Source organism: Ovis aries, chromosome 8, assembly GCF_016772045.2.
Source record: "Ovis aries strain OAR_USU_Benz2616 breed Rambouillet chromosome 8, ARS-UI_Ramb_v3.0, whole genome shotgun sequence".
Lineage (NCBI taxonomy): Eukaryota > Metazoa > Chordata > Mammalia > Artiodactyla > Bovidae > Ovis > Ovis aries.
Window position 1 is genome coordinate 55,673,585 of NC_056061.1, and position 19,499 is coordinate 55,693,083.

Below are 19,499 nucleotides of genomic sequence, written 5' to 3' on the forward strand. Positions count from 1 at the left end.
TTTTGTAGTGACGGGCTTTGTAACTGAAAAGCTACACTCCCTGTGTCCTAGTTTTTTTATGTAAAAACTGGATAAAGCTAAAATACCGAATAAACAGAACTGTTCACCTCCCTTAAATTATTTATACTGTAAACTGTGAATATGGATTTTTGTATAATCACTTGTTCAGAAGCTGGTGCTTCCTGTAAATGAGACTGCTTTTGTAAAACTGAGAACTCTCTTCAGAGAGCAGTGCTTCAGTCCGCTTCTTTTCTAGGTGCTCACCCTGCCCCCTTTCCCCAGCAGCCCCCGCCCCCGCCTGAGCCACTCCAGGAGCACACCTCCTGCCCCATGGAACAGGGTTGTGCAAGCACCCTCCTGTCATTTCTAATTTGCTTTTGCTCTGATCCTATCTCTGGGACCTTGAACCTGTCTGTGGCCCTTTAGACTTCGTGTTTGTACTTGGTCACTTAGGTGTTTGAACTTCTGATCTCCCTGACTGTCTCTTGGCTTACCTCGCTAATGCTTGTCTTTCTTGCCTGTCTTGACTACAAATTCATGCACCCTGATACTGACTTCTTGGAATCTGCTCCCTTTTAGTGGCTACTTGACAAGTACCTGAGCCAAAACTTTTCTAGTTGATCCTCAGTGGTGAGATTTGGACAGTCTGCTTGTTGTTGGAAAAATACTTAGATTTTAGTTGGTTTTGGTTTAATTAGGTGCTGTGTGCCAACATATCTATCTGAGTTTAGCTTAACAAAAATATTGCAGTGAGGTTTAGTGAAATCTGGGAAGACAATCTGGTTTTTAGTGTTAGTTTTCTGTGACCTTGAACAAGTCAGTTAATCTCTTTGGGGCCAATTTCCTCTTTGGTAAAATAAGGAATTAAATGAATACCAAGGATTTTATCTGGTCTAACATTCTCCAAATGTTCATCTGGATTAGATATGATGGAAATAGAGTGCTGAAATTTTTGAGAAAGAACAATTGTTTGAGATTCTGATAGTGTCAACTGCATATTAGCTAAATGAGTTTTCTTTAAATTGAACTTCATAATCTTAATCTGTAAAATGGGGATATAGGATCTATGTCATAAACTGGTTATAGGGATTAAAAAGAGTATGTGTAAAAAAAATTAACAAATTCTATCTTGTCTTGCTTTATGGTATATTATGTAAACTACCTTTTTTATTGTTTCAGAGTCTTATTTTTCTTGTACATTTTTATCCTTATCCTGAATGGCTTTTTTTTTGTATGTGTGTCAGGTGGATGATGAAATCTATAATTTTTTTTCAGTTAGATTTTGATAATAGAGTGACGTCTCCATCCCTGAGAAATTCAGATTGCCTGAAGGTTTTTTAAGCAATGGATTTTAGGAATTAACCTATTACTTTTATAAAGGTAATCAGGTAATTAAGCCACTTAGTGGGTATTGTAAACTAGGTTATTTGATTTGACTTTTAGACTCATCTAATTACCTGGGTAATTGCCATGTACCCAGTTTACTTTATGTGCTGTTGACAGTTTGATACCCCACTTAAAATATAATTTAAAAAACATTTTCTACTTTAGAACTCCTTTTATCCAAAGAGAGTCAAAGACTCACCAGTTGATTATATTGCTTAGGACTCACTTGCTCTCCATATTAAAATTTGAGTGGCTTAGAAGATCTGATTGAGAAATTTATTTTTTCACAATTAAGTTATTGGAAAGAACTTTAAGTAAATCATGAAATTTACTCTCCTGAATCATACTTTGCCTATTTGACCCTAGAAGCTTCCCTTTTTTTTTTAATGGATGAAGGCATGTGGCTTTCCTAATGCGTAATCACTAAGACAACCAGCTGAAGTTAATTCAGGAAATACATAGAAGTCAGTTTCTTTTCATGGGAACAGGTTTTTATATGCTTCAGTTTATTGCTGTTTTGAAAGAACTTTTCTCTGTAAAAGCCTCATGATTGCTGGCCAATCGAGTTACATCACTCTTCTGCTTAAAATCCTTAGCAGTTTCCTGTCCCTTTCGTGATAAAGTTCAAACCCCTTAAGTTCACCACGAAAGGTTTTTGGTGGTTTGACCATTACTTTTCTCTCCAGCTGCATCTTGTTTCACATCTCCATGCCACCCTTTTCCTTTCCAGCCCAGTCAGCTCGTTCACACCTTGGTCTCTTTTCACTGGTCCCTGTTGCTGGAGTCCCCATTCCCCGATTCCCACTGGGCTAAACAACCCTTATAGGAAGCAGCGTGCAAAAGCTCCTTTTTCGAGTGCAGCAGCAGAAAGAATAGAGAACTTATTCTCCGGTGGGTGAGCTCTTTGTTTCTTGTGCGTAGTTGCTCAGTTGTGTCCGACTCTTTGCGACCCCACTGGCTGTGTAGCCTGCTAGGCTCCTCTGTCCATGGGATTTTCCAGGCAAGAGTACTGGAGTGGGTTGCCTTTTCCTTCTCCAGAGGATCTTCCCGGCCCAGAGAGTGAACCTTTGTCTCCTGTGTCTCCTGAATTGCAGGTGGATTCTTTACCCACTGAGCCATCAGGGATTGGCCCTACGCCTTTTATTTTAAGTCACTTATTTAACCCATTCGAGGCAGTTTCTGTCACTGATGTTAGTTTACAGATGAGGTAAACAGAGGCCTGGGGTGGTTAATGTCACTTGCTCAAGGTCAAACAGTTAGTTATTGGTAGAACTGGGTCTTAAAACCAGGCTTTTCTGATTTTAAAATGGATTCTCTTACACTGTTATTCTTCAGTCTAACAAGAGAAATGTTTTCATATCAAAAGAGATGAAAGGCAAATGTTAACAGCAGTTTAGAGGCAGTATTATGTTAGCTGGAGGGATCAGGAGGGTTTTGGAAACAGATGTCATGTGAGCTTTCAGGTGCCTGAAAAGAGGTAGGAGTCTGTGAGGACTTTTTGGGACGGGGATGGGAGAAGGGAGAGAGAGGGACATTCAGAAAGGGGGTCAGCATCAGCAAGTCCAGTATAGGGGAGACCAGGAAGGGTCTGCTGGTCCTCTTGGAGTCACTAACAAGACATTTTCACTTAAACAAGCTTTGGAAACTTTACTGTTGTCTAATTTGTTCTTTTAAAATGCATATCAGTGTTTGTAGATTAATATCTCAGGGCCAGCTGTAAGAGCAGGCAGGCAACTTAAGTGGTGAGGCTAGTGGAAAGATACACGGTAGGGCTTGCTGTCCCTAAGCAGTTCTCTACCTAAACTTCTTATACGATTTCCAGAATTGATCCACAGAGAATTATTCCTCTGTGTCATAAGGATTTAGCCTTCCAGCTTCCCTCAGTAAAATGTCGGTACACTCCCAACAGTGATATGCATCTTATCTCGAAAGAATAGTTGCCACTTAACTGGGAGCAAGACCCAGCAGCAGTGATGCAGAAACCCAACTGGAAAATTCACTGCACTCTTTGTGCAGGGTTTTGCCTTGTCTTGATTGGTGTTCAGAACAGTTTAGTTACTAAATATCTTTGCCCTTAAAACAGATTGGTAAGTAGAACTCACATTTATTTCAATGTCGTGAGTAATAAAAAGAGGAATCTCAGCAGTGTCTTTTAATGATCTGTTATTAAAGACAGGCACAAATAGGCTAAAGATCCTTTGTCTCTATAAACAAAAATAAAGAAGAGAATGAATTAAAGGTAGCTTAAGCCAAGAGAAACAAGTAAACCTTCTCAACCCCTTAAATATTTCTGGCATAATTGTTTTCTGATTGACCTCTATGTATCCACTAACAGAAAAAGTTAGTCTCAACTGATATGCTTGATTTGCTTTATAAAGCCCTTTTATAAAGTTTGTAATTTTTGCATTCTTGATTGTAGAATGGAGTCAGTTGCTAATTTTTTTATACTGCTTTTAAGGTGTCTAGTTTAAAAGAACCAATAACCTGAAAAAAAAAAAAAAGTGATTTTTGTCAAGTTTCTATGGTTCCAGCACCATTCATAAAATGTTACCAATTTCAGACTTTGAGCATATCATAGGATACTTTAAAAACACTTTGAGGTTAATGTTTTATATAAGTTACAGGTGTACAATTTAGTGATTTGCAATTTTAAAAGGTTATAGTCTACTTATAATTATTAATATTGGTTATATTTCCCCATGTTGTACAGTATATCCTTATAGCTTATATTGTACCTAATAGTTTATAACTCTTAGTGCCCTACCCCCCTGTTGTCTTGTCCCCTTTCCTTCTCCCCACTGGTAACCAATAGTTTGTTCTCTGTATCTGTAAGTATGTTTCTTTGTGTTATATTCACTAGTTTGTTGTTGTTTTTAGATTCCGTATATGAGTGATACCATATACCATATGTCTTGACTTGTATCACTTACCATAATGTCCTCCAAGTCTATCCATGTTGCTGCATATGGCAAAATTTCGTTCTTTTTGTGGCTGCATAGTTTTCCTCTCTGTGTGTGTGTGTGTGTGTGTGTGTGTGTGTGTGTGTGTGTGTGTGTGTGACATTTTCTTTATCCATTCGTCTGTTGATGGACACTGAGGTTGCATCCATATCTTGGCATTGTAAACAATGCTGCTATAATCATTGGGGTGCATCTGTGTTTTAAAATTAGTGTTTTGGTTTTTTTGATATATTCTTAGGAATGAAACCGTTGGCTTATATGATAGTTCTGCTTTTAGGTCTTTGAGAAACTTCCATAGTGTTCTCTGCAATGAGTACACCAAGTTACGGTCCCACCAAAGTATAGGAGGGTTTCCTTTTCTCCACATCCTCGCCAACATTTTTTATTTGTATCCAGTTTCATGACAGCCATTCTGACAGTTGTGAGGTGATGATACATACAATGACTGGTTTTGATTTGCATTTCCCTGATGATTAGCGATGTTGAACATCTTTTAATGTGTCTGTTGGCCATGCATATGTCTTTTTTGGGAAAATGTTCTGCTCATTTTTTAATTGGGCTGTTTGTTTTTTGGTGTTGAGTTGTATGAACTGTTTAGATACATGGATGTTAACCCCTGTTGGTCATATTATTTGCAGATATTTTCTCCCATTCAGTAGGTTATCTTTTCCTTTTGTTGATGATTACTTTTGCTGTGCAAAAGTAATGTGTACTGTGCAAAGCTTTTACATTGAAATAGGTGCCTCCCTTTGGGCTTTTATTTCTTCTGTGTTAGGAGATAGATCCCCCAAAAATATTCCTATAATTTATGTCAGTGTTCTGCCTGTTTTCCTTTAGGAGTTCTGTCCCCCCCCCCCCCCCAGTGTTATAGGATCCCTTTAAACTTAATGAACCCTATCCACAGATAAATCAATGTCTGCCCTTAACCATAATTTTGCATTTATTTTGTATGATTTATCAACCCTGAAGTCCATCCATGGGTCCCCGGCTTACAGGAGTTAACTGTGTTCCTAAGTGCTTTGCATTTTTACTTTGTGCTTAGACGTAGGTCAGTTACTGGCAGTGACTATTAGGAGAAGGAAGAGATAACTGGAATTAAATGTTGTTCTGTGGGAACATTATCTTTTAACTGTAAAAGTGAGCCTAAAACTCCCAGGTGTCACGGGTCTGAATTTTGATTTGAAGATTCCATTCAGCTGCGCTCTCTTTCTCAGCGTTTGAAATGCCAGGGTGTAGTTTAGCAGCAGTCTGGAAATTTGAACCACAGAAGACTTTCTGTGCAATGTAAGTGTTTTGTACTGTTTCCCACATTTTGTATTAATATTTATCAGAAAGCTTAAATTAACATCAGCATGTAATAAAAGTAAACTTACTTACCTGGGCTAATGCCAGTTTTTTTTAAATTCCATTCAGAATTGATTTTCCACCGTCATTTTTAACGTCATTAATTAATAATCATGATGGCTTGACTTTTCTACTCTTGCCCAGTAGATGGTACTATCAGCTTTATTTTCAAATATTCTGGTTTCAGTGTTGATCATTTAAAACTTTATTTTTTCCCAACAAGTCCTTCCCAATTGACTTTTTACCACCTCTTAAACTAACATTTGTAGGCGAATCCACAGGTTTAGTATATGCATGCTACCTGGGAACTTGTATCTGAAATATAGAATAGGGAGAAAACATTTTCACTTTCCATAACTATGTCACTTATTCTATCTAGAAAGCTTTTAATAATTGTGGACCATGTGCAGAAAATTGTTTAAGGTGCTGTTTTCACCGGGTGGAAAGAATAATTAGTTGTAAATTTGGCTGAAGATTTTTCTGACTTGTAGCCTGAACCTAGTTTGATAAAATTAATCATTCTGTTGGCATGTTGACCAAATAGATTTTTAGGTTGGAAAATAGAAGGCCTCATTTTAAATACTGCATATTTGCATGTTCATATATATTTCTGGGAGGTATCTAAAAACTTTAAGCCAATGTTTTATGATTCTTTTGAATTTTGAGCTTTCTAGCTCTTTGTCCCCTGGTAAAATTAGTGGATCTCTTATGTCATTCTGTTTTATGGGAAAACAGAAGGAATACAGGATGACTTTGACTCTTACGAATGTGAGTCAACCTAGCTGTTTCAAAGAGGATGGGGCACCTGCACACAGGTAGTGGTTCAAAGCCTTCCACACATTATGCCCAGTATGATTCCACATAGGATGCCCATGAGATTGCAGAAGAATATTTGGTTTGAGGCTTGCCATGAGATGAGGTGAGAGGAAATTTTCAATATTTGGGGTCCAGAATACCCATGAAATCAAAATGCTCTTATACTTTTTAGAAGTAAACTTGGCTTGGGGCTAGTAGACTTGTTCAGATCTCTCAGATATTACCAGTTGTTTGGGAGGACTAGAAGTGAATGACTATAATGGAGAATTCTAAAGAGCAGTGAAAGAAAGGAAATACAGAGCCTGGGCGGAGGGAGGAGGGGGGTCCCATGACTCACGCTTCAGCCTTCCTTCTTCACATCTTGGAATACGGAGATTGGATGTAGAAGTCAGAATTTCTAAAATGGTAATTTTTCCTGCTCTTTGAACTAGGTAAACCTGGGTGAGACAAGTTGATTCCTGGGAAAACAGTAATTTTGCTTTTACTAGCTTTAATTATTAAATAAACTGTAATATGAAATGTGAAGGAAAAAAAAAAAAAAAGCTTGAGCCAAAAAAACAGTATTTGAAATTGCGAGCCATAGAAGTGAGCTGGCAACTCCACGGGACAGTGCAAAGATGGTGGTTTGTGTCGTTCAGAAGTGCTTTGCCGCTTGTTCTGTTCCCTCTTCCCAAAATTCCAGACTTGTTAAATGCAAAGGTTTTCATAGTGGTAGTGAGTTTATCTGGATATAATTGGGGCTTATCTGAATATAATTGTTGAAATTAACTCTTAAAATGTAGACTCTATGTGCCAGCCTTTAAATGGTGACAGTTCTGAACACTTTTATAAATTCTGCCTCTTTCTTCTGTTGCTGCTAGTTCCGTGTAAATGAGTTTGGAGCCCTGGAAGTTATTACAGATGAGAGCGAGATGGAAAATGTTAAAAAAGCAACAGCAACTACAACTTGGATGGTACCAACTGCTCAAGAAGGTAAGCGTGGGTCATCTGCATTGTCTTTTCTCTTGTTTTTTTTTTGAGAGTTTTTAATGCAAGACTATCTAAGGTTTTATAATAGGCTGGAACTTAGAAAATCCTGGGTGATCTTCATGTCACATATTCTTAGGTAAATTTCTATGATGAAACTGATATGGAACCAGCTTTAATATTTTTGAAATAACTGTAAAGTGTCTTCTTTCCTCAAGCCAGATCTGTCATAGCACAAGGTTAATTGAAAATTACCAAGTAAATTCATGTTGTAATAGCCTACCCAGGTGATTTAGCCAAAAGCCTGCCACTTTTTTCTCATCTGCTCCGATGGTTGTAACTAACACCTATATGCTGATGACTCCTAAATCTATATCTCCAGCCCCGACCTCTCCCCCGAGCTCCAGGCCCGTATTTCCACCTGCCTACTGGACATCTCCACCTGGATGTCCCACAGGTACCTCAAACTCCACATGTCTAAAATGCGATTCATTTTCTATTTCTTTCTCCCCTCCCCCAACCTGCTTTTTCTTCTGTAGCCCGTAATATCAGTTGATGGTAGCACCATCCATCCAGTGGACAAGCAAGAAATCTAGGAGTCATCCTGAATTTGGTCTCTCCCAGCCCATAGCCTGTTACTGAATCCTCTTGGTTTTTGTTTTCTAAATATGTCTCAGATCTGGCCTTTTCTACTTATTATCACTGCCGCTATCTTAATTTAGGCCCTTATCACCTCTCACTTGAACCACTGCAGACATCTCTTAAAAAAATCCCTCCGCTTCTGATCTCCCCCAATTTATCCAGCACACTGAAGTCAGAGGAACTGATGTAGATTGCTTATCTGACACTTCAGCAACTTCTTATTGTCTCTTTAGCAAAACATACAAAGATCTGGGTGACCCACACCCACCTGCTTGCTTTTGTCTCTTTGCTCTCTGTTCTGTTCTTTGTACCCTGTGTTCTGGCAGGGCCAGCAGCACTGAATTACATAGAATTCTCCCAGGACTATGTGGTTTCAGGCTTCCTTGCCTTTGCTCACACTGTTTCTTCTGGCCAGGATGCTGTTTCTCTCTTTGTCCAGTTGGTAAATTCCTCTTTGGCCTTCAAAACTCTATTGAGGCTTTCTATCAGAAAATCTTTTCTCGAACTACCCACTGCCCCCCACTGTACCGCCCCACCCCCCCCCGCCCCCCCAGGCTGGATGAGTCACTTCTTCCTCTGCACTGCTTCTGGAACTTGTTCATGCTTCAATTATTGCATGTATCACATTTTATTATAAATATTGGTTTTCTTGCCTGTCTTCTCTTCTAGACTGTGAGCTCTCTTGGGCAAGGTCTGTACTGTCATTATCAGTATCTAGCATAAATGGGTGCCTAATAAGTGTTTGCTGAATGAATGATTAGCCTAATGATTCAGACGAAAGGAAATGTGGACTCCTAGACAATATGGATAATTATGATTCAGGAGATCTGCTACATTAAAAGGAAAATAGAAAGATGATTCAGCCCATTAACTAAAATTCATCAAAAACATTATATAACATAGATAACTCTTTAAATTTTGTCAAAAAGATAACAGCTGAAAAGGATTCTATGGATGGACAATTTCATCTTCTGAATTTAGTGACTAATGAAATTTTCTTCATTTTACTTTGAACTCTGTAGAAAAAGCATTAGACAAGCGTTTGCTTGTCTTTTCTACAGATGTTTTTGTTATGTAAGTGATTTGAGTGATCCCGGTTAAGCCCATCCACCTCTCCCTCCCAAAGGACTGGTCAGTGTTCATTCATTCATTCAACAAACATTATCCTTTTTATTGTGTTGCTAACAAAATTATTAGAAGAAAAAGTTTAAATGTATTTTGCCACGATTTCTGTCATGGTTTTAAGTTTTTTTTTTTTCTTCTTTTCATCTTCTAGTCTTTTCTGAGAAGACTGGAATGCCTTTTAGGCTGAAGGACCCAGTGAAAGTAGAAGGGCTTCAATTCTGTGAGAATTGTTGTCAGTATGGCAACGTAGATGAGTGTCTTTCTGGAGGAAACTACTGCAGCCAGAATTGTGCTCGACATATCAAAGACAAGTAGGTTTTTGCCCACTTTCCATTTATAAAATGAGTTTTAGAGTCCAAGGCCCTGGTGCTTGGGAATGGAAAGGTTTAGTGTTCTCTGATGTCTGTCTTCCAAATGCCTTCTCCCCCACTCCACCCCACCCCTCAAGACTTTCCCTTTGGAGACATGTGGACCCTGATCCCACTGCTGGACCAGGTGGCTTCAGTCTGAGTTCAGTTACACTGCTCATGTCCTACCTGCAATACAGTCTTGGCCTCTTTCCTTAGTCTTTTGTTTATATTAATTTGCTTCCCAGCCAAGAGTATTTAGATCTCTTTGGGCTACATACACATTTTAGTGATACTGATGCTTGTGAAAATGTACTTGGGTCTAAATTTTGGGAGTTCTTAGGTAATTCAGCTAAAACTCCATGAATGAAATACAGCTTCCCCTGACTGAGCATCCACTGAATGGCCACAGTGTCTTGTAATTGTGTCTCTGTGGTTCTCAGGACAGACCGAGGATTCTGAGACAGGGCCATCAGCTGTGACTGATGGTGGTGTGATTGCCTTGGGAGACTCTGATGAGGTCAGCTTATCACTAACAAGGTGTATTTCCTGCATATACTTGTGTACTGCAAATAAATGACTTGGTATTTATGTTCTAGTGGAGTTTCTCATGTATTTTAATCAGCACAGGCTGGGGAATTGTCTGGTTTTGTTGGCCATCTGGTATTTTGCCAAATTACGTTTGGCCTTTTTTGATTGAACTTGGCATTCTCAATAATTGCTAGATTGTTGCTTTAAAATTGCCACCAAAAACTAGGATAGCTCCACATAATCGATTCTTTTATTAGTATGGATGGTAGCTGTGTAAAACCAATGATTTTAAACTTGTTAGAACCTGTTTCACCTGTAGGTGAATCATTAATTACATAATTATAATAAATAATTATATAAATTCTTATATAAGCTAATTTCCACTTTCTATCATGACAATGTCATTCATGATTTTGGGCTGAAGTGTCTCTTAGCTATAATATTCTAATACATACACATTTATCCTCCTGGTTAAATATTGTCAAAAGGTTTTTGGATTGCTAATCAGCATGCAGATATTTGATGGGTGTTGTTTCCTAGTCACTCTTTTGGGTTTATGAATTCAGCAGAGATCAGAAGGAAGAAAGGGACATGGGAGAAGACAACGAGGAAGAAGATTCTAAGTGTAGTAGGAAGAAAAAGCCAAAGTTATCCCTGAAAGCCGACTCCAAGGAGGAAGACGAGCGGGAGGATGAGATGGTCAGTACCCACAGGGCTGCTCCTTCTGCAGGTAGCACCAGGGTTTCAGTGCTGCTTCTGTGACCTTGTTTTACCATCAGCAGAGTGCCCACCTATCCTGTGTGTCACTGTCCTCATCTCATGATGAGAATAATAAATAGTATAGTACCCCTCCCTCAGGGTGAAGAAGTAGGAAGTCCTCAAATTGATTGCTGGAGTGAGAGAGTCACTGGCAGAACCTTCAGTTCCACAAATTAATTTTAAATTCTTCTTGACAGCAAAATGCCAATCTCATTTTGGTAAATTGCAGACAGATCTTATAATACTATGCGAGTAGGTAGAAAATGGCAGATAAATGTCAGATATATTTAAGGAAAACTAATTCAAAATATGCTAATTAAAACAAACATCTCATCTCTCAAGTATTTATTAGTAACTCTATATGAAAAGACAACTTTGAAGTCTCAAAGCATTTTCCTTGCGATCAATACTGAGCAATGATTATTGGTTAGTCACTGTTTTAGGAGCTGGGAATGCAGAGATGAATAAGATGGCAGAAGGACAGGATCTTTTTTCTCAGGGTCATACAGTAAACCACTGGGGGAAATATCAGCCTGTGATAAGCGCTATGATGAGAAGTACAATAGAGCATTGAGATAATCTGACTGTTTAAGCTGGGTTATCAGGAGGCCTCCCAGGGGAGGGTGGCTTGGACAGTATGATCTGAATAAGGAGGCTGATGTAAAGTTGGGAGTAAGGAGCTCTGCAGGGCAATGGAATTGTTTGGGGAAAAGACCATAATGTAAAAACATGTGTAAGCACGCTTTGTTTTAGGAAATAAGACAAGGTTGCTGAGCCTTGAAGGCTAGAGAAGAGTGGAGTAAAATGAGACTGAAGAGTTCTCTGCAGTCCAGGGCTTTATGGTAAACCAGAGTCATGAGTTGTCACTTTACTCTGAGTGTGCTGGGAAGCCATTGGAAAGTAGAGGGCAAGGGGAATACTTTGATATGATGTTTTAAAATGATCACTCCAGCTTTGACATGTGAGAACAGAGTAGAATCAGGGAAACCAGCTGGAAGTTTATTGTAGTAGACTAAATAAGAGGGCTGTTTAAGATAGAGGGCAGTGGTTTTGAGACAGTTGGCAGGGTATATGAGGGAGCAAGAAGAATGAGAGATAGCTCCGAGCTTTTTGGCTTGAACTGTTGACTGGAATCATACCACTTCTTGAGAATGGGAAGGCCAGAGTGGAGTATAGAACTTACAGTACTTTGGCCGTCATGCATTTGAGATGCTCATTAGATGTCCAAGCGAAAATCCCAGGTAGGCATCTGGATACATGAGTATGGAGTCAGAGCTCGAGATATAAATAGGGGATATTTAGCAGACAGATGATCTTTCAAACCTAAGGAGAGTGATTGGATAAAGAAGAGAAGGGGATTAGATGGCAGGAGATGTCAGCAAAGGGACCAAGAAAGAGGGGCGGTGAGGTACCAGGGGACCCAGACCAGAGAGGTCAAGGAGCTGAAAGAAGAAAGCTTTTCAAAGAGGTGGGAACAGTATCTGTGCTATAACAGAGTGTAATTCTTGGAAATATTCTTATTTTGTAAGGACCTCAGGCCAAGAGCAACAGAGTTCTCAAGTGACCTATATTCTTACTTTCTTTCAAAGTTATGAAGTGAAACTGAAGAACAGTGCAAAAAAAGGCTTTCTGACAGCTCTCTAACTTTTCATTGATGCCAATTTCATGAACTTTTAAAAATCGTAAACTTTTCTGCCTTATTGTAGGAAAACAAACAAGATGGGAGAATTCTGAGGGGTTCACAGAGAGCCCGAAGGAAAAGACGAGGTGATTCAGCTGTATTAAAGCAGGGTGAGTTGATGCAAGGAAGGTTTTACTTGTAATTTTCTGAAGTTGAAAATATTTCACACAGGCAGACATTTTAGTCTTAATTGTAATGCACACTATGGCCGTTAAAGGATCGTTTGGGGATTTTCTTTGATTAAATTGTGTCAATAAAAGTTGGAGTTTAGAAGAAGTAGAAAAAGGCGAAGGGAAAGTGGAAATTAGCAAGTTTCAAGCAGTGTCAGGGAAAACTTGAGATCATTTTCTGTTATTTATTTTTCCACCAGGTAGGTTTCTTTTACTTCTGCACTTTGACTAAAACCTCTGGTCTTACTCATTTCATAAAATTTTAGATTTTTTTTAAATGTTTTCTCTCAACCATAACTTCCTGACAGGGTACCCTTTTTTCCTTTCTTTATTTCTCGAGGAACACTTTATTCTCTGAGGAATCTAGAGCTTAGGCTCTGCCCTTCAGTACTTGGTGGGCTAACTTGCTGCCTTATTCATCCTGCACCTTGGGTTGTCTCCCCAGAAGCTTCTGTGTGCCCCGCTAGGCTGTGTCGAAGGACCTGCCACATCTACACGGCTGGTCTTCCATGTTAGGTCACTGTACTTTGCACAGTCCCATCCTGACCTGCCAATCACATTGTCCCTGTGAATCAGGGCCTGAACTCAGCGCTTCTCTTCAGGGCTTAACCACATCCCTCCCTTGTTCGTCTCTTAAAAACACTTTGAGGTGTTTCTACTTGCATCAAACACACAGCCTAACTTCTGCATTCGGATGGCCTTCTGTATTCCATCACTGACATTAAAGGGAGCAAAGTCTCAGTTGCTCTGCACTTTGCCTCTTTGTCCTTTCTGTCCCTTCCCCTTCATTGCTGCTACCCTCGGGGCTCTGGCCCTTCAGTGGCCTTGTTGCTTCAGTCATTTCCCTCTCTCAGCTCTTCCATTTTCTTCCTCTTCATGTGCTTTATTATTGCCTGTTCTAAGCTCATCTCCAAATATCTTTCCCTCAATTTTAAAACACATCAAGCCTAACATTATATATCCTTTCTTCATTTTTTGTTAAATTAACCCCAAATAAAATTGCTATAGACTCCGTATCTTTATCATTTATGTGTTCTTTTGCAACTTAAAATTTGGCCTTGGATGCATTGATTTTTTTTTTACCCCCCTTTCTCCAAGTTAGCAGCCAGTCCCTAAGTTACTCTGTGCACTGACCTTTTCTCAGTTCTCAGCTTCTTGATTCATTAGGAAAAAACTTTGGAGCATCCTGCTCCTAGACACTTTCACTTGCTGAGCTTCCATGATTCTGGTCTATCTTGGCTTCCTACTGCGTCTCCTTTATTTACTTTAGTACTTTACTTTAAGTACTTTAAGTTTTTAAAAGTACTTTAAGTTCTCCTGTTCCTTTCTTCTACACTCATTCCTGGATATACACATAGTTTACTTTTTAGCTCTCATTTCTTCAGAAGAGGAGTCAGGGAAAGAAATTGAGAAATATCCATCATGGAAGTAAGAGAAGAGCCAGGCCTGGGGGTAGTTAGAAAGTAAGAGTTCACAGTAAGTATCCTGCTCTGATTTCCTAGATTGGGAAATTCGGTCAGTTTAGTCTCACTTGCCTTTCAGGTTTGCCTCCTAAAGGAAAGAAAGCTTGGTGCTGGGCGTCCTACCTGGAAGAGGAGAAAGCTGTGGCCGTGCCGGCAAAGCTGTTCAAGGAGGTACCCACCCTTCTAGAAGGCATTGTGCATAAGGGCAAAGGAGCTGGAATGCTGGTCTGGGATTAGTATTGCCGTTTCTACTGTCTGTCTAGGAAATGTGACTTGGGATAAGTTTTCAAACATTGTTTTTCATATGTGGAGGGGGACCTTGGAGGGTAACTATCATCATATATGCACACCTTCCCTAGGGCCACATGCATGGGCACACAACACACATACAAATACAGACCTACAGACAGACGCTGTTTTCCGTCAACAATTGTTAGGCTTTCATGCATTGATTTGCAGAAGGATGCTTCTATTACTACTGAAAAACTAGTAGATAAAGAAAAACTAGCCTAAAATGTCATGGCTTTGAGAGAATAAAAATGACTTACTAAGGTTTGCATAATATTACAGAACATAAAAAAAACATTGTTATATTAACCACAGTAAAAATCTTTTATCAGAAGTGCGTTAAGATCAGAAAAGTAGCTCTGAGTAGGAACTGCTGTCACTGGGCTAAACCAGGGATCAGCAAACTTTTTCCATAAAGGGCAATAGAAAATCTTGTAGGCTTTCTGGAGTATATGGTCTCATTTATAAGAGCTTAACTCTGTTCTTGTAATGAAAGCAGCCATAGGCAATGTATAAATGAATGAACATGGCTAATATTCCAGTAGAATTTAATTCACAAAAACAGTGGTTGGCTAGTGTGTCCCATAGATTGTAGTTCACTGACCTTTGATTTAAATGATTTAATTATATATCACATGGTATATAGTAAATCTGCCATCAATACTTTGTTACATACATATTAACACACCATTTTTAAGAAGTGGTGAATATTCAATAACAATTTTTTTTGAAAAGTGGTGAATAGTAAATGTTGGGATGATTACATTTACATTAAGACTATTTAATTCAGATATGATAGCGATTGCATATGACTTGTTCCGTATAATTATTTTTTGCAACTTTGGTCCTTTGCATAATAGACTTTTTTACACTTTAAACAGTTTAAATACAGTTAATTATTTGAATCAGCAATACATTCATATGATTCAAAATATAAAGTGCTATAAGAAAATTACATGTACGTATAAGCAACATATAGCAAATCTTCCCCCTGCCTCAAATCTCCCTCCTACTGTCGTGTCATCACATGATGACGTATGTCACATACTGTTTTGAACTTTGCTTTTTTATCTGAGTTTGGAGATTATTCCCTCTCAGGTCATTTACCCACTTCATCAGTCTTTTATACTCATATGTAGTATTCCATCTTATGTTTGTTCCATAATAATATAAACTGGTCCATACTGTGGTTGACATAAATGTCATATATGTATGTCATATATATATCACATGAGTGTTACACACATACGTGTGTCAGTCAGTAGAGACCAGCTTACGTTATTATGGGACAGACATAAGATGAAATACTAATTGTATATACGGACTGCGAGTGTGCTCAGTCATGTCCGACTCTTTGCAACCCCATAGACTGTAGCCCGCCAGGCTCCTGTCCATGGAATTTTCCAGGCAAAAATATTGGAGTGGGTTGTCATTTCCTTCTCTACTATGTGGAATATATAATATATATACATGAATCTTTTGCTAAGTAAATGCTTTAGTGAATAGCCTCATACATTGCTCATTTTGCACATATGTGGCTATCTCTGTTGGGTAACTTCCTAGGATTGAAATTGCTGAGTCAAAGAGAATGTTATTTTTTATAGATCTCAGGAGATTGCTAGAGGTTGTACAAATTTATATCCCTATTAACAATGTATTTATGCATCTCTTTCCCTAGAGCTTTGCTAGTGTACTGTAACCAAACTTTTAGATCTTTATCAGTCTGATAGGTGGAATCTATTTTACTGTAATTTTACTTTGTATGACTCTTATGGGGGAGGTTGATCATCTTTTCGAATATGTAAAACATTTGAATTTCCTTTTCTGTCACCTCATTGCTTTGTCCATTTTCACATGAGATGACTCAGTGATCCTTTTTTTTTCCCCTGCATTTTTAAGAGCTGTTTGTGACTTGGTTATATAGTCTTAAGAATGATTATCACTCACTAAAACTGCTGTCATTTTACATTTTAGTATCAGTCTTTTCCATATAACAAAAATGGGTTTAAAGTTGGCATGAAACTAGAAGGCGTGGACCCTGAACATCAGTCTGTGTATTGTGTCCTGACTGTGGCTGAGGTAAGCTTTGCCTCATCTTTATTTTAAAAATAAAATAGTGCTTATAGGGTTTTAATAATGGGAAAAGATGCCATTTGTTGAACACTTCCTTTATGCCAGGCACAGTACTTAGTGTTTTGTAAACATTACCTCATTTAATCTTTGCAAGAAACCTTTTTCATCCCTGTTCTATAGTTGAAGGAATTGAGGCTCAGAGAAGTTAAGTGAGGTATACAAGATCACACAGCTTCAAAGTAGTAGAACCATGATTTGACGCTGGTCCATTTGACACCATAGCCTTTGCCATACTACGTTCCTTGACATAAGAGACAGACCAACAGATACTTGTATTATTTTTAGTATTTCAAGGTATCTCTGAAGTTTTTTAGGAAAAAATGTCCAAGTCAATTATGTGTATCTTAGTACAATATATGGACCTCCCTGGTGGCTTAGATAGTAAAGCGTCTGTCTACAATGTGGGAGACCTGGGTTCGATCCCTGGGTCGGAAAGATTCCCTGGAGAAGGAAATGGCAATCCACTCCAGTACTCTTGCCTAGAAAATCCCATGGATGGAGGAGCTTGGTGCAGGCTACTGTCCATGGGGTCGCAAAGAGTCAGCACGACTGAGCGACTTCATCTTCACTTAGTACAATATATTACTGTTTAGAGTAATAGAGAACTCTTGAGAACTTTTTTTTCCCTTTCCTTTGTGTGCTTGACTCGTTCTCTCCCTTGAGTTGGGGGAAGTATCTTTTAAAATTTACCTCCAAGAATCAGATGATCTTGTGTATTAGTTTTGCTTATAATTTTCCTTCAGTGACTTAGTGGTCTTGTAAGAAGTTTGGCTCCTACAGAACATAGAACCCATCTGCTGTGCTAATGGGAAGAAGAGTGAGAGGCTGAACTTCTGCGAGCCTAGTGCCAAGCGTGACCTGGCAGAGGTTCCATAAACCCACGTGACTTTTTTACCTTAGAACTCCCCCAAGTGCCGCCCTAATTTAAGCAGATGTGTGACCTCAGTGTTGGGCAGGGGTTACATAAAGTGAGTTCTCACCACATTCCAGGGATCCTGTTTCATTTAAGTATGAACTGGGGAGGCTCTTCTTTCTCCCAATTCTCCTACTGGTGGAAAGGAGACTGTTGACTTCTCCCCATGTCTGCACCAGCCTTGGTCTGGCCAGATCTCATTGTGTGTGGAGCTTTGTAAAGGACAGCCAGCCAGCACTGAGCCAGTGCACAATAGGGCACCCATGCTGGGCCCCTGCAGGAGCTCTGCGCCCTGTGCTTGTACAACGCAGGGGATAAAGAGGGGGACTTGTCTACATGGGAGAATTATTCTTTACCCATATCCATGTGCTTCTAATGGTACTAGGGATGAGGCCAGAACCCCCTAGCTCAGCTCTTCCCAGCGAAATAACGTTTGCCCCTAGATTTTGTTATTTGTTCACTTGTTTTTGTGGCTGTTAACAATGGTGCTCTAACATAATCCATATCATCCTTGAGATCATGTTAATTTGTTTTTGTACATGTGCACAAATGTTCTATTCTTTACCTATTACAGGTTTGTGGATACCGGATAAAGCTGCACTTTGATGGATACTCTGATTGTTATGACTTCTGGGTAAATGCCGATGCTCTGGATATCCATCCAGTTGGGTGGTGTGAGAAAACTGGCCATAAACTCCATCCTCCAAAAGGTATTACTACTTTTTAATTTCATATTTTATATTCTGAAAACACTTAATTTCTTATATTGTAATTTAGATTTTTGAGAATTCAGACTTTGTGGTTATTCAGGTGGGCCCAAATTTAAGCTTATTGTTCATGATGAGAAATGTTTGTTAATCAGGTGGGCCCAAATTTAAGCTTATTGTTCATGATGAAAGATGTTCTTTAAAGTGAAAAAAATTAAAAAAATAGAACCCTACTTAAGAGAATAAATTATGTCCATGCACTTATTTGCATGTCACATAACACTTATTTGATACTTTGACTATAGGTTTTAGCTACAAATTTCTATCTCATACATACACACACACACACACACACACACAACACATACATGCATACCTTCTTGAAATAACTGATTACAAAATTATTTCTAACCTGTTTATATAACTGTGTTTACTGACATTTCAGTAAGTAAAAACCTTGAGAAACTATGCATTGAACTTATCTTAATATTTAAGAGACTGGAAAGGAGACTATAACACTGAAAAGCAATTTGGGTGAGGGCTGAACTAATAGTGATTACTCTTTTATTATTAAGTTTTTATATTACAGTCTGCCAGTGATTTTGCCTATTTCATGTTTACCAAATATCCAAGAATAACAGATTGTATCTTTTTCAGTTCATCTCTAGGGTATTTAATAATATCTTACTTCCTTCCTTTTCATGTTGCATTCAGTATTGTCTGCTTGATGTGAAAGAACCAGGTTACCAGTCTGATATTTTTGGTCTGTCACACAATTATTGGGCTTCGCTGGTGGCTTAGATGGTAAAGCATCTGCCTCCAATGCGGGAGACCTGGGTTTGATCCCTGGGTCAAGAAGATCCTCTGGAGAAGGAAATGGCAACCCACTCCAGTACTCTTGCCTGGAAAATTCCGTAGATAAGAGTAGCCTGGCAGGCTACAGTCCATGGGATTGCAAAGAGTTGGACACAACTGAGCAACTTCACTGGCTAGTACATCAGGGTTATTGAGGTCTTTTGGGGGGGTGTGGAGGTGGGTTATTGGATTTCAATGGACAAGCCATCTTTCGGTTTTAAGTGAAAAATTAATGGCAGAATAGTATTTCCAGATAACTGAAGGATTGAGCAAAAACACCTAGAAAAGAAGGATAAAAAAGAAAATATATAAGCCTTTACATAAATTGGCCTCATATGTGGTGAATTGTTTTTCTTTTCACACCACCTTCTGGACTTTGATGGAAGTAGAAAAGAGAATCTACTCGATAAAAT

At 38.8% G+C, this 19,499-nt stretch overlaps 1 protein-coding gene across 48 annotated transcripts in view; it reads left to right on the top strand.

Moving 5' to 3' along the window:
* Positions 1–19,499, top strand: part of L3MBTL3 (L3MBTL histone methyl-lysine binding protein 3) — a 102,445-nt gene that overhangs the window by 22,930 nt on the left and 60,016 nt on the right. For 9 of the 48 annotated variants that reach the window (XM_012182864.5, XM_012182862.4, XM_012182868.5 and 6 more), the window contains 8 exons: positions 7,367–7,478; positions 7,855–7,929; positions 9,391–9,550; positions 10,684–10,816; positions 12,583–12,667; positions 14,270–14,361; positions 16,453–16,557; positions 18,099–18,234. In XM_012182864.5, the coding sequence (XP_012038254.1) occupies positions 7,367–7,478; positions 7,855–7,929; positions 9,391–9,550; positions 10,684–10,816; positions 12,583–12,667; positions 14,270–14,361; positions 16,453–16,557; positions 18,099–18,234 (898 nt within the window). The remainder of the gene's footprint in view (positions 1–7,366; positions 7,479–7,854; positions 7,930–9,390; positions 9,551–10,683; positions 10,817–12,582; positions 12,668–14,269; positions 14,362–16,452; positions 16,558–18,098; positions 18,235–19,499) is intronic. The other 39 variants (XM_060419260.1, XM_012182869.4, XM_060419262.1 and 36 more) reach the window with 7 other exon arrangements.